Source organism: Trachemys scripta, chromosome 15 (genome assembly GCF_013100865.1).
Source record: "Trachemys scripta elegans isolate TJP31775 chromosome 15, CAS_Tse_1.0, whole genome shotgun sequence".
Taxonomy (NCBI): Eukaryota; Metazoa; Chordata; order Testudines; family Emydidae; genus Trachemys; species Trachemys scripta.
Window position 1 is genome coordinate 6,233,640 of NC_048312.1, and position 13,547 is coordinate 6,247,186.

At 36.1% G+C, this 13,547-nt stretch overlaps 1 protein-coding gene across 2 annotated transcripts in view; it reads right to left on the reverse strand.

Moving 5' to 3' along the window:
- Nucleotides 1-13,547, reverse strand: part of KNTC1 (kinetochore associated 1) — a 73,693-nt gene that overhangs the window by 23,088 nt on the left and 37,058 nt on the right. For both annotated transcript variants that reach the window (XM_034790725.1, XM_034790724.1), the window contains exons 34-43: nucleotides 10,314-10,603; nucleotides 9,127-9,299; nucleotides 8,821-8,918; nucleotides 7,601-7,742; nucleotides 6,726-6,782; nucleotides 4,653-4,816; nucleotides 3,921-4,025; nucleotides 1,388-1,516; nucleotides 730-846; nucleotides 156-265 (exon numbers count right to left, since the gene is read on the reverse strand). In XM_034790725.1, coding sequence (XP_034646616.1) covers nucleotides 156-265; nucleotides 730-846; nucleotides 1,388-1,516; nucleotides 3,921-4,025; nucleotides 4,653-4,816; nucleotides 6,726-6,782; nucleotides 7,601-7,742; nucleotides 8,821-8,918; nucleotides 9,127-9,299; nucleotides 10,314-10,603 — 1,385 coding nt within the window. The remainder of the gene's footprint in view (nucleotides 1-155; nucleotides 266-729; nucleotides 847-1,387; nucleotides 1,517-3,920; nucleotides 4,026-4,652; nucleotides 4,817-6,725; nucleotides 6,783-7,600; nucleotides 7,743-8,820; nucleotides 8,919-9,126; nucleotides 9,300-10,313; nucleotides 10,604-13,547) is intronic.

The following is a 13,547-nucleotide window of genomic DNA, read 5'->3' on the forward strand; positions in this document are numbered from 1 at the left end:
CCAGAATTACTTATACTGCATTTTACGAAGGTGGATAGTTATTTTTCGAGTTTGTTTATTCATAAACAGCTGATATTTAAACTGAAACAGAATCATATAAATACATTACTTATTGTGGCAGCAATAACACAATTTTAACTTGCTTCAGATATTACCTGCAGTATTTCAATATAAGGTCTGTGTCTACATTTGGATTCTGTACCAGGGTTCTTATGAGTTCTTTCTTTCTTATTGATGGCTGTCTAAATACAGTCTGGAAAGAAATCTGCAGATAGAAAAAAGGGGTAGTCTAGTAATGGTGTTCCAAATATTCTTTCACAATCAAGGAATTATTTTCAATATGCTTGGTACTACTCATTTGCGCTCTTCTATTCCAACCGTTAACTTCTGTTCTCCCTCTATAACATAGGAATGTTTGTTTGAGCTCCAGAAGTGGTGGTGCTAGAACCTCATTACTATGGGCCCCATTCAGCAAAGTATTTAAGCAAGATTCTTGCATGGATCCTTCAAGGTGGTAAATTTACCACAAATTTAAGTTCAGTGCACATCCTGAATGATGTGTGTCCATGAAAAGCAGTAAATTTAAAAAATATGTATTTTTTTAAATTTAACTCATGAAACTGCTCTTAAGTGAACTCCAACAAATATGAAAAAACTGTCTCTCATAAAACCACATTGGCATTTTAAATTAAGAATGTAACTGATTAAAACATTTAAAAGTATACTCACACCAAGTTTACTAAGCTGGATACCCCACTCTGCATCAATAATTAATTCCTTGAATTTTTGTCTCTCTCCTGCTTCACCATAGTTACTAGCAAGCTGCGCTCCAACCAGAGCTACTGCCTTAAAAAACAAAACAAAAAACAAAAAAAGGTGTGAATGAAAAGCATGGTCTAGTGGCTAGAAAACTGGAAATCATGAAATCCAGGTCACTGCATGACCTTGTGGAAGCCATAACTTCTGTGTTTCAATTTCCCAATCTGGAAAATGAGAATAATCATCATTACCTCCTCTTCTTCACATTAAGAACAGAGTTCAGATAGAATGAGATGTCACTAGAAACTCCTAAAACATAACTGAGTTTTTTTAAAATACACATATTCTCTGTCACTCTTTCCTTCTCCTTCCCCATTGCCTTGTTATCTTTTAATCCTTCCCTTCTTCCTTACCTCAAGGCCCATTCCATTCTTTAAAATTACTGCTTGGAAGACTTTTCCCCTTTAAATTATTGCAGGTGCAATCTTATTTCAAATTTCTCCAGAACACTTTCAAACCTTAGTGAGGGCAACTCTAATGCCCTGCTACACTATGTAGTTAACGTCTCCAAGCAGCACTTTAATAGTATGTATATGGCAAGATAAGTATACTGCCTTTTCAGGCTTACCAGAATTTTGTTGTAATTTTGCCTTGTGTTGTTTATGACATTCCAGAGTTTTTCAAACATATCTTCCTTGGGCAAAATTGTGCAGTAACCCAATGCCAGGTTATGATCTATCAGACGACAGTTGAAAACCTACAGACATTAAATCCACAATAAGCATACTTTAGAAACTGCCAGTTAAATAAATGTCCAGTTGTTATACATATCGAGTGTCCAGTTATACAAAGGTCTATAGGGCCTTTTAGTTAAGTGAAAAAATAAGATTTTTATAATTTAGTAGGGAACATACAGTAGTGCTTTCCAAGTTTATTCCTAAAAAGCAAAAGGATTATTACTGAAGTAAATTTAATAAAATGCTGGTTACTAGTCTTAAAGGCCCAACTGACTTTTGTATAACTGGACACTGTTGTATAACTGTACATTACTGGATTCACAGGTAGCCTTTTAAAACCTTGATTCAATTTAAGAAGGTTTTTAGAAATAAGAGAAAAAGATCACTTAAAATGAAAAGTACAGTAAATAGGGACAGAGAATGCATATAAATCATACATGCCATTATTATTTTATTTCATTAGCACCTGAGGGCTCCAAATGAGATCAGATCCCATTGAACTAATCACTGTACATACACATAGTAAGAGACAGGCCTCCCTTTTACAATCTACATAGACAAGACAGCCAAAGAATGGGAATACTAATTCTCTCTCTTTACAGATGGGGAGCTGAGGCGGAAACATTAAGTGACTTGCCCAAGGTAACATTAGATGCCTGTGGCAGAACTGGGAACTGAAACCAAGTCTCCAGGTCTCCTGATTCCCAGTCAAGTGCCTTAACCACAAGACCAACCTCATCATTTAAAGCTGATACTATGCTCATTTGGGGCCTGTACAGCCTACATGTGGGAGTGAAGAAGTAATAAAAGAATGCAATAGTGAGGCTCTGGAGGGAGCCCTCTAGTATTCTTCAGAAGAGAGGGACATGGAGTGACGAAAATGGACTAGAGGGGGGTTTCTCAGAACTCAAATCAGAGACAGGAATGCCCCATGCAGTGGTTCTTTCTGTATATATAAGAACGGCCATAGTGGGTCAGACCAAAGGTACATCTAGCCCAGTATCCTGCCTTCTGACAGTGGCCAATGCCAGGTGCCCCAGAGGGAATGAACAGAACAGTTAATCATCAAGTGATCCATCCTCTGTCGCCCATTCCCAGCTTCTGGCAAACAGAGGCTAGGGACACCATCCCTGCTCATCCTGGCTAATAGCCATTGATGGACCTATCCTCCATGAATTTAGCTAGTTCTTTTTTTAACCCTGTTATAGTCTTGGCCTTCACAACATCCTCTGGCAAGGAGTTCCACATGTTGACTGTACGTTGTGTGAAAAAATATTTCCTTTTGTTTGTTTTAAACCTGCTGCCTATTAATTTCATTTGGTGGCCCCTTGTTCTTGTGTTATGAGAAGGAGTAAATAACATTTCCTTATTTACTTTCTACACACCAGTCATGATTTTATAGACCTCTATCATATCCCCCCTTAGTCGTCTTTTCCAAGCTGAAAAGTCCCAGTCTTATTAATCTCTCCTCATACGGCAGCCGTTCCATACCCCTAATCATTTTTGTTGCCCTTTTCTGAACCTTTTCCAATTCCAATACATCTTTTTTGAGATGGAATGACCACATCTGCATGCAGTATTCAAGATGTGAGTGTACCATGGATTTATGCAGAGGCAATATAATATTTTCTGTCTTATTATCTATCCCTTTCTTAATGATTCCCAACATTCTGTTTGCTTTTTTGACTGCTGCTGCACATTGAGTGGATGTTTTCAGAGAACTATTCACAATGACTCTAAGATCTCGTTTTTGAGTGGTAACAGCTAATTTAGACCCCATCATTTTATATGTATAGTTCTGATTATGTTTTCCAATGTTCATTACTTTGCATTTATCAACACTGAATTTCATCTGCCATTTTGTTGCCCAGTCACCCAGTTTTGAGAGTCCTTTTGTAACTTTTCGCAGTCTGCCTGGGACTTAACTATCTTGAGTAGTTTTGTATCATATGCAAATTTTGCCACTTCACTGTTTACCCCTTTTTCCAGATCATTTATAAATATGTTAAGTAGGACTGGGCCCAGTACAGACCTTGAGGGATACCACTATTTACTTCTCTCCAGTCTGAAAACTGACCATTTATTCCGTCTTTTTGTTTTCCATCTTTTAACCAGTTACCAATCCATGAGAGAACCTTCCCTCTTATCCCACAACTGCATATTTTGCTTAAGAGCCTTTGGTGAGGGACCCTGTCAAAGGCTTTCTGAAAATTTAAGTACACTATATCCACTGGATCCCCTTGTCCACATACTTGTTGACCCCCTCGAATAATTCTAATAGATTGGTGAAGCATGATTTCCCTTTTACAAAAAACATGTTGACTATTCCCCAACAAATTATGTTCATCTATGTGTCTAACAATTTTGTTCTTTACTATAGTTGCAACCAGATTGCCCGGTATGCTTACCTTACAGTATGCTTACCTTGTGTAATAAGGCCAGGACAGCAGCGACAATCACTGAAGTGGACTTTTGTTTCATAGCAATAAGAAAGCTTTTGGCATCAGCTAGCATTTTGCCATCATGTAACTATTGGGAAAAAATAATAATAATAAAAAAAAGCAGACAGGAAAGTAACTGTTAAGGGTTAAAAAAAAATCACTTTTTCAAATTACTACTTTTTTTTGGTCACTTAAGAGACATTGACTAACACGGCTACCACTCTGAAACCTGTCATCTTGCAAGTAAATTGTTATATTTTCAGAGTGAATTCAATGCTTGAGAAACATTTCAGACTGAGAGCACTGGACACAGAAGTCCTCTGTTTATCCAGAAGAAGGATGTAGTTTGGATAGTGTAACCTGCACTGTTCCCCTCACCATCCTATGGCAATATCCCTCAACCCTGATGGAAAAGAGAAGCCACCTCAGAAGAGGGAAGATAGTGGCAGGGTATATTTGTTATCAACACCCATTCAACCCCTGGTCTCCCTAAAGAGTCTCTCAAGAGTCCCAGTTAGGATAGTGGTTTTGCAATGTGAAACCACTGTCCACTACAAGGGGAGACCACCAGCTTGTTTCACACAGGCAACTAAACAGATCATCAGATGGTGATGTGATACACATCCTCTCACTAGAAGTTCATCTCAATACCTATTCCTCAGCCATATTTGGTAAATTTACTTTCAGTGAAATTCAGCATAGGTTTTGTCCATACCTTCTCACCCAGGCACATATCCATGTTGTTTGATACACAGTGCTGAAGACAGGATCCAAACAGACAAACTGTTAGGTGCAAGGCTAACTCACACTGACTGCATTCCATTAGATTCTGGAGCAGTGCACAGATGGGCGTTTTGACTGGCAACAGGAGGTTCTGTCCTATGGAATGTTTCCCCAGAAAAAAAATGATTAGCGTATATATTAAGGAAATTTGAATGCCAAGTCTAATTAAGTTCTTGAAATTTACATTGAAGGCTGATTTCTCTCTCTCTCTACATTAAGGTATTATTTGTTAAAAAAATAATGATAATGGTGCAGATGATATTGGTAGGTCAATTTTAGCCTCCTTTACAAACTTGATGTTCAGAAGTTAATGCCTTAATAAAAAAATCCTCTTTAGTTTAACAATCAGATGTTGTTTGTCAGCTGTGGACTCTTGCAGAGACAATCAGTCTTTTCTGAGCAGTTCTCTTCTCTTCTCTATGAAATGACCTACAGGGTATTATTACTACTAATTAGCTGGTCATCTGTATCTCAAAGTGCTTGGAAGGTTAGTAACATTTTCTCCATTTTACAGATGAGGAAACTCAGGCGCATAAAAGTAAAAATTATCTGCCCAAGGCATGCAGGTGAGTGGCAGATACAGGTCTCTTGACTTCCAATCAAGTGCCCTATCCACTGGACCATGTTGCCTCCTTAGTATAGTATTAGACGATTGCTTTTCTGTTTCAAGACCTCTTGTGTGGGTTATCATAGAGTTGTATTATGTCAATCTTCTTGTTCAATCAGTATGTAAGGTCCATTTTTGGACAGTTATGTTCATTTTAGATATATACAAATGGGCCTGTCCAAAAGTGCTAGACACATACATTAGAGCCTCAGAGTTACAAACACCTAGGGAATGGAAGTTCTTCTGAAATGTTCAAAGTTAAGAACAAAATGTTATAGTTCTTTCAAAAGTTTACAACTGAATATTGAATTAATACAGCTTTGAAACTTTACTATGCAGAAGAAAAATGTGGCTCCCCCCCCCCCCCTTTTTTTAAGTAGTTTACATTTAACACAGTACTGAACTGTATTTGCTTTTGTGTGTGTGTGCACGTCCCTCTGCTGCTGCCTGATTGTGTACTTCCGGTTCCAAATGAGGTGTGTGGCTGACTGGTCAGTTGGTAACTCTGGTGTTCAACTATACAAATAAAACCCTTCCATCTTCAACCCACTCATCCACATTCAACCCATCCCTGGGGAAGTATCTAGCTTTGTAACATGCCCTGTAAGATAACTGAGGGAAGCAGGGGTACGATTCATATTCAAGAATGAGAGATGAAGGATCATCTTGTGGTTAAAGTACTAGATTGGAACTCAGGATAGGTTGGGTTCAATTCACAGTTTTGTTACAAACTTCCTACATGGTAAACAAGTTGCTTAGGCTGTCTGTATTGCAGTTTCCCATCTTCTACTTGTATGTTACTCCTCTTTCTCACCTTTTGCCTGTCTTGTCCATTTAGAATGTAAACTCTTCAGAGCAGGCAAGTGTGTTTGTACAGGGCCTGCAACAAGGCCCTGAGGCACTATTGTAATGCATAATAATAAATTATTAATAATGGACCTTCCACTAAGAACACCCTGTCCCCAGATAAAAACCTATCTGAAGATAGGCAGCTCAAGCACCTAAGTTGATCAGCTGCTGGAATAAGACATGAAGCGATGGGTTCTCTAAGATGCAGAGGATTGTCTACTATGCAGAGCTCTATAGGTCAAAACTAACACCAAGCAATAAAACAGAAGGAAGGGCAATCTCTAGAGCACAGGTACAATATAGTCCCTGCAGGCAGTACCGGTAACTAAATTAAAATCTGTGTTGTGCACTGTTTTTAAGTGGTCCAGCTTTAGTTTATAACAGAGGGTTGTGGCGATGTATGGGCGTAAAAATTCCATATTAGTGGGAAGTCTTAACCAATTATTTAGCATTAAATAGGTATATTCTTGCTTTTGTGGGATTAAATTAAACCCTTAGTAACATTTTAGAGTATTTTACTCTTGTGCTGTTAATAGGTCTTCACAGTACCTTTAATAAATGGACAGTTTGCCAAGCTTACAGAGTCCAAAGGATACATCTTTTTATCTGCAAATAAGACAAATATTTGTGAGCAGTGCACTAAGATCTTAGCAAAGTTATAAACATTGGAAATTACTATTAAAATATTATACTTTGAAACCAATACAAAAATAAAGCTAGATAATAAAGCTAGATAAATAATTATGTTATGTTATAATTAAATTAGTGCCCTGTTCTGACTGAGAGAGTTAGGATCTTTTCTGTGATTTTCTTGTGTATATAACAGGGGAACCATTTTCTCATCTCTGCCTGAAGAAATATAAACAGATAGTTTCCATTAACCTTGCAGGAGCTATTTGTAAATTCCTTTGCCCGGATGGGACTATAGATCTCAAACATGTGAGGGAAAAAACAAAAACAAAAACCACCACAGCCAAACACAATTTTCTTCATACTCAGAAAGTTTGATTTTTAGCGTACTAGTCAATTAGCATATCATTTATAAATAGATCTGACCCTATCCAAGAATGCTTATAGATAAAAAATGAAATATTTAGAATACAATGAAATATTTATACAATGAAATATTAAGAAAACGAAAGTGTATATTTACCATTCTACACAATAAATAGTTTTAGAATATTCAGTGTTTCTGATGCATAACTGAAAATACAAGTCTCTTGACAAAACCTAATACAATACAAATGTCTATTCATAATTGCTGAAGTTATCAAAAAACTATGATGGGGAAGCTTGGGGAATGATATCGGTTTAAAAAAAATTGTGTACTGAATGAATTATTTAAATTCCTACCTAAAAACAGTTAAATATGAAATGGGATAAAGACTGTACACTAACTCATAACATTAAGGAAAAAAGGTTACCAGCAATAGGCACAAGGGAAGAAATAGTTTCATATGCAACTGGGAGCGCCATCTGTGGATCAAGAACTATCCCATCTTCACTAAAGAAATCATCATAAGTCCATTCTTCATAAGGATCCTTATCAGCTCCAAAAGATGCTGCCTAAATTAGCACATTGCAAAAAAATATGAACAGGAAATAAAATGCTTGTGAAGTTCCATAAAGGGATCAGCTAAAAAGTATGTATAATTGTAAAACTAATAAATTGCATGACATTACAGATCAAGTTTCCAAATTCAGGAAGAAAAGATGCTCATGTTTGAAAATGTGTCCTCAAGATACTTGTTTTTGCTGGGCACTGGGAATGAAAGACATTCTTCTTATGTGAACATAAAGCCCACTAATGTTGAAAGGGAGAAATTTTTTAATTTGGCTTTTAAAAACAGTGCATTAAAGTGTATTCATTTATTGTTAGCATTCCAGAGAACATCTGCATTTCCTAATACTAGTTTTCACAAGAACTAAATGGAACTGAAAATTAACCATTTAAGATTGGACTCAAATCCCAAATCAGGGGCTAATCAAAAGCTCATTAAAGTCAGTGCAAAGATTCCCATTGACTTCAGTGAGTTTTGCACGAGGCCACAAGTGCCTTTATTTGTTCCACCTGTTTGGTCTATGCTAGTTAGACTGTAAGATCCTTACATTTTTCGCAGCCTAAACTGCTGTTGGCTATCAACAAACAACAAAAAACAGTAACAAAGGGATAGGTCAAACTCTTGAATGGTACCTTAAAGTTGTTAACTGATGGGAGTGTCTCCAAATTCTACATGTATTTATCAAAAAAACCACCACCCACACATCCATATAGATATCATTGTACAACCTCACCACTTTTTTGTAAAAGATTTTTCAGAATTAGTGTTCTATGATTTCAAGCAGTCTTGGCAACGGAAATTAATAGACATTACATTAAGAGTATTAATAATGGTACACCAACAGATGTTTTGGGAACACAAGATACATAATATAAGATACGATAGCTTTTGTTCTGAGATATAGGAGACATGAGGCAGATGAGTTGATAATATCATTTTGGTCTGGATGGCAGTAGCTAATTAGCACCTATCATTAAGTATTCCTCGGCAAGTTGACAAAGATGCACAAACAGTGAATATTTAATAAACCACCATAAAAGAAAAAATTAAAGCATCAAATTGTTCAAATTTGAAGATGTTACCTTTGCTATAAATCCGTAGTTTTCTATTTGGCATTGCCCGTAAATTTCCTTAGCAGCCAATGTATATTTACATAGCTCCAGAGAATCTAATAACAGATCTGTGAGAAATTAAAGTTATTGTCATTCTTTTATGTAAGTCATATATTCTCTATTATAAAGAAAATCACCATTTGGTGTCACCCATTTTTACAGAGGTATGCATGCATAGAAATTCACTTTTTGTTTTCATATTTCATAGAAAAGTGATTTGTCTGAAAATCTACTTTCCAACATGAACACAAATAAGAAACTATGATTCTGGATTACCTGGACTGCATATTGTAGCTGCTTGGCATGCCATCTCATTTATCACTGCTGGAAAGTTCAGTTCTTTAGGTGTGATCATTGGAACATCAGCTCCCAACATATGACAAAGCTTTTGACAAGCTAAAAACAGCAACTTCCCTGTTTGTTCATTACAGTGATGTTCATATAAATCTCTAAATGAAAAGGAAAAAAAAAAAGGGGGGGGGCATTTATGCTAGATTTTTATTTAAGATAAAAATCAACTTGTCTTTCTTTTGAGGAATATATATTAATCCAACAACATTTAAGTAAATTAGCTCACCAATAGGTGATGTTGCTGGGCCTGAAAACTGAATAAACTGATAGGCAAGAAAAAGGACAACTAGTGCTTACCTTGTATACAATTACTGTCTGTTGTGAAATTAGTTATAAATTATTTTAGTTTAACTTCCATTTTGTGCCACTTTCAGGAAGATAACTGAAAAGTAACTGAGGGCCCTAACTTAACAGGTATGCTGAACAAAGAGTTCCAGCTACCGAAGGCAGGATAGCTTAGGGTTTGGATGGTTTTCATGTATTCCTGGGACTCAAGAAGCTCAGCTATATATAGTGGCTGGCTAATATTGTCGACTTGAATGATTCTTCATCCAGTACAACAGTATTCAATTGCTAGAATTAAAATACACACTCTCGCTCATCTGTGTTACTGAGATCCTTCACTTAGGCTATCTTCACCAGAAATGCTGCAGCTGCCCTGCTGCAGGGCTTGTGTAGATACTCTCTACAGCGAGGAAAGGAGTTCTCCTGTTGCTGTAGTTAATTCACTTCCCAGAGAGGTGGTAGCTAGGTTGATGGAAGAATTCTTCTGTTGACCTAGCATTGTCTATGCTGGGGGTTAGGTCAACTTAACTATGTCGGTACATCGCTTAACTTTTTAGTGTAGACCTAGCCTTAGTAAAGAGGATGGCATTAATAACCAAGTTATGGAAAAACACACTGGGAGACAAACAATCCAAGGTGAACCTACTCTTGCAGCCTTCTATGCAACACAGTATATTGCTTAAGTGGATCGGCTGTGTGGCTCCTCTTCCCTCTAGTCAATCTTGCCTTTGCATTAGAGCTACCAGCTATTGCAGAGTACCAGAAATAGTTTACTGCCTACTTCTTACTTTAATACTAACCAGTCCTAAACTCTTCTAGAATTTTACCTGCATATCTTTAGTGCCTCTTCAATTTTTCCAGCATCTAATGACCTCAGTGCCAGCTTTGCCCCCAACTCTTGCTCTGTTGTTTGCAGAAGCAAAGCTAGTTTGTAAAGTCTTGATTCAGTGGAACGGTTCTTTGTTTTACTATCATCTTTGGAATTTGTTGCTTGCACTTTTCTAGATTTTGCCATGGATCGGATACTTTCATAGGCTTTTATGTGCTCTTCAAGGAGCTGAGACATCAACAAAGGATTCCCATAATCCTTGACTGAAATAAAGATATCAAAATCCTCCTGCAACAAAAAGTCAAATAGAACAGAACCTTCTTATTCATGTGACTTACTTTAGAAATTTGTTTTCTTTAAGTTTTTACTCTGGTTCCCTCATTCACAGATGAATTTGATCACAAAATAGAGTTTACTAGTTCACATTGTTTTCACTAGAAAACCCACTGTAGATTAAAGAATATAGCTAATTAGTATGAAACCAAAACAAAATAAAAGAGATTGCATCAAAAAGTGTTTTAACTATGTAATACTTCCTAATAGATCAAATATATTGCAGTCTACTATGCAAAAGGTAATCAATTCTTGGTAATATGCAACATTACCGCACTATTAGAACATCTTTGCTGAGAAGTGGGTGGAATTATTAGGATTTTTGGCAAGATTATCAGATTTTTGGATCAGTGAAGTGAGAACTGGCAAGACGATATTGTTTCTTGATAGTTTAAATATATTACTAGTGTTGCCTGATTTAGGAGGTTAATATTCTTAATTTGGACAGTCTGGGTTATAGGCTCGCCAATTAATCTAATCAGAAGATAATAAAGTTCTTGTCCCAGAATCAAGCTACACAGAGTATGCAAAAGACCCTCAGGGGTATGACAGGACGCTCACACTGGGACCAATATTTCTTAAAGATTTTATTGGGATAAACGGAATTATAATTAAATAGTAATTAAATGGTAAAATAATTAGAGTTACAAATGCAGTACTATTATTCTAAAAATACATATGATATACTATAAAGCTTTTGATTAATATACTTACACCCTTTCTTCATGACCTGGTGATAAGAGTCAAAGGACCAGCCTTGCCTCAGGTTTCACATTTTTTGAGTGGGAGATACAGAGCTTAGAAGAAGCTAAAGAGCAAAAGCTATTGAAGCTAACTTAGAATTTGACTTAACTAACTGACTGACTTAAAACTTAAAATTAAAACTAACAGACTAATAAGCTAAGAACGAAGAAGCTTGGAGCTTAGAAAAAACTTAGTAAACAAGCTCTGAAGCTCAGAAAAACAAAAAACTTAGAAGCAGCAGCAGCTTAGACGCTTAGATGCCTCCTTGGCATGGTGGATCACCCCTCTTATAGGGCGTGGGTGCTTGAGCCCTTCTTCCATGTCCAAACTTAGTTTTCTTACCCACCGAAATGTTGGGGTACACTTATTTTATAGGCAGGTATGTTTGTACGTAATAACATGTACATACATATTAATAACATTGAATTATTTTTACATTTGTTATTTTTGTTTTTCCGGTTATTTTGGTTCTTTCCTTGTGGTGTACCTGTTTTGTGTACCTTGTGGTGTAGCTGTGATTTACAGAGGACATGAACTTCGAAAAGCCCCCTATGCCAACCTGCATATCTATTTAAGTTAAAGGTTACAGCCATATATGAACCTTATGCTTAACTTTTTACTATTTACCTAGTCCCAAACCTATGTATGCTAACTTTGCCTTAGCTCAACATGCAGGATATGGCCTGTAGGTCCCTTGCGTTACAGCCAAACTACTTTAATATACACCTATTATAATAAAACAAACAATTAAACCCATAAAAATATAAAAGCATCCCAGCTCTGCAAATGACTCACTGCATGGCTTTGGGCAAGTCAGTGCTAACAAGGCAGTGACTAGCTTGGAGCATGCCACAAAAGTAACGGTGAACATCAACACCACTAAGGGCTTGTCAACACAACATGGCAATGCGCATTATGGAGGTGTGATTTCTAAGGCACGTTAATGCGTTGTGCATGAATAGGTCCATGAAGACCCTGCGACCCTGCTGGTGCACAATAAAAGTTCCCTGATGTTCTTTAATGTAGGACCATGTAAAATTGTACCATTAATGTGCTCTGTCCATTAGACCACACTTCCTGTCTAGTAAGAATCACATCCCTAGCATGCGTCTTGCTGCACTGTGTAGATATGCCCTAACTCAAGATTAAGTGGTATGAATTTTTTTCAGCCACCAACAACATATGGCCTGGGAACTTTATACCAGGATGGACTGATTTAAATCAGCAAACAGGAAGCCTTGATTTAAATCCATTTTGATTTTGTTTTCTTGTGCTTTTTAGTTATTTTCCCAAAGAAAGGTTCATTCTCATTGATTTGCAACTAAATATAGTTTTTACACTACGTTTCACATTTTGCTTTTTGCTAACCAGGAGGATACACTATATCTATACATATTTATTTAAGCAGTTATAAAGCACAACATACATTTATTCAAATTCTTAATTTTTACATTTTTTATTATGTTAGAAATGGGAGTCACATTTCTTATTTACTATATGTTAATTTTTTATTACACAACTTCGGTCAAGCTGCATTTAGATGGAAACTGGAATTAAATTTAAAAAAAAAAGTGTTCTCTCTGCACCTGCTAGCTAAACTGCAACGAAAAGTAATTAAGGCAAAATCATTTCTGCACAACAGAAACTGGAAGTATTCACATTTGAAAAAAATGTAAATACCAACATCATTGTAAACACTGAAAATAATAATAGTTACTGAATATAGTACATGACATTTGTGACGTTTAATAAAATTTGAGCGGATATTTTCCCCGATTCTGTATATAATGAAATAAGCAGACCCCTTTAACTCATAAAAATTTGAAAAGGGCTCACTGATGCAGCACATTAGTTTTATTTATTTAAATTATACTAAGTTTAGGCCTTAACATAAGTTGTCATAATTTCAAATTAAAAATAAACCTGTTTAAATATATTTTCCTCTTTTTTTTAACCTTTAATGTAAATAAAATCAGGGTTAATTTATTCATTTTTTAAAAATATATATATTTATTTTTATCCACTCTGCTTTATATTCCCTAAAATGCTAGCATGGAAATAATGTTTTAAATGACAAAATCTGTTGATCAATCTTCGTCATCCATAGCCATTTGAACATTTTTAATTTATTTGTAAGCTACTATTACACACACTG